A 1446-nucleotide genomic window follows, 5' to 3' on the forward strand; every position below is an offset into this window, starting at 1 on the left:
ACACGGGGCACCTGCCCGGCCCTGCCACTGCACACCCTTCCCTACGATCCCACTCTGGACTCTCTCCTCTGCCACTCCTGCCTTTCTCCAGCTGCAAAAACCCCACCAGGACCTGCTGGGGATTCCTCTCTAATATCAAAGGTTACATCTGGGAGTGATGATGATTAATTCAGGAGAAATGGGAGCACAGGGGTCAAGCTGATGGACGGCAGCTCAGTGACCGCTCTGAGCATCTCCACAGAACTCCAGGCAAAGGCTCTGAGCACAGATCCAGGCACAGACCTCCACCATCCCAGTCCAGCTTCTGCCCCAGCTTGCTCCCAGCAGCCGTGACAGGGAGCAGGAATCCCGAGGCTCCCCATCCGCAGTTCTTCCCGCTCTCGCCAATCCACAGCTCCCTCCACCCCCCTGCCCACCACGGCAGGGAGATGCCAGGCACGAGCCAGTGCCACATCCTGATCATTCCCAGACTAAGGAATCCCCTTGCACAGAAGCTGCCAGATTTGGCCGTGATCCAAAAGCTGATCCCACCCGTGCAGTCGATGCCAGCCCTGCCCGTGGCCCCTCGTACCTGAATACTGCTGCTGCATCTGGGGGGGGCTGCAGGGCGCCGGGGACTGCGGCATCTGGTACTGCTCAGAGCCAGGAGGCTGCAGGAACCCCACGGATGGGCTGTGGGGCAGAGGGCTCAGGTGAGGATGGGGAGGAAGAGCTGGGGCATCTGCGCAGGTAATTCGCAGCTCCCTCTTTACTGGGATGGCTGGGCACATGGGAGCCTTTGGAGAGGGCTGGGCACATGGGAGCCTGACACGCTGGTGGCCAGGAAGCCCTGACTAAGGGAGCCAGGAATGGACAAGGTCAGGGAGGAGCAGCACTTGCGGCGCCCAGCCCCCTCCAGCCACAGGAGCAGGGTGTGCTCACAGCAGGATCATCATGGAATCACCAAACACAATCATGGAACCTCCCGGGTTGGAAGGGACCCACAAGGATCATCAAGGCTGACTCCTGGCCTTGATGGGACACCCCCAAAACCCCCACCGTGGGCACAGCACCCCTTTCTCCCCCAGGCAGGCCAGAACCCCCAGGCAGAGCTTCACCTGGTGCCGTTCTGCTGGGCAGTGGGGATAACGCTGTAGTAGATGGGGACCCCTCCAGCCTGGAGCCCCCCCTGCACAGACTGGCTGGCTGGCACAAGCACCGGCTGCTGGAAGGGCTGCTGGACCACGTTCTGGGACTCACTGGCCATGGGAACCTGGGCAGGGAGGAAAGCAGCAGGTAACAGGTAACAGAGTAGGGGGAACACCCAAGGTGAAGAGATTCCAGGTGGTTTTTCCTTACAGCCCAGAGCAACCTCACCCAGGCACAGGCAGCCCCTCCCAGAGATTCTCCCGGTCCCCCTGCTCCAGATCCATCCCAAGGATTCCCACATGGATGTGCCCTCCCCAA

At 61.4% G+C, this 1446-nt stretch overlaps 1 protein-coding gene across 1 annotated transcript in view; it reads right to left on the reverse strand.

Annotated features, from left to right (window-relative positions):
* R3HDM2 (R3H domain containing 2) overlaps window positions 1-1446 on the reverse strand; it is a 29171-nt gene that overhangs the window by 3124 nt on the left and 24601 nt on the right. The window contains 2 exon segments of the mRNA XM_017728671.1: window positions 572-672; window positions 1098-1252. Of these exon segments, the coding sequence (XP_017584160.1) occupies window positions 572-672; window positions 1098-1252 (256 nt within the window).

Source organism: Corvus brachyrhynchos, unplaced genomic scaffold (genome assembly GCF_000691975.1).
Source record: "Corvus brachyrhynchos isolate BGI_N302 unplaced genomic scaffold, ASM69197v1 scaffold193, whole genome shotgun sequence".
In the NCBI taxonomy this organism is placed as follows: Eukaryota; Metazoa; Chordata; class Aves; order Passeriformes; family Corvidae; genus Corvus; species Corvus brachyrhynchos.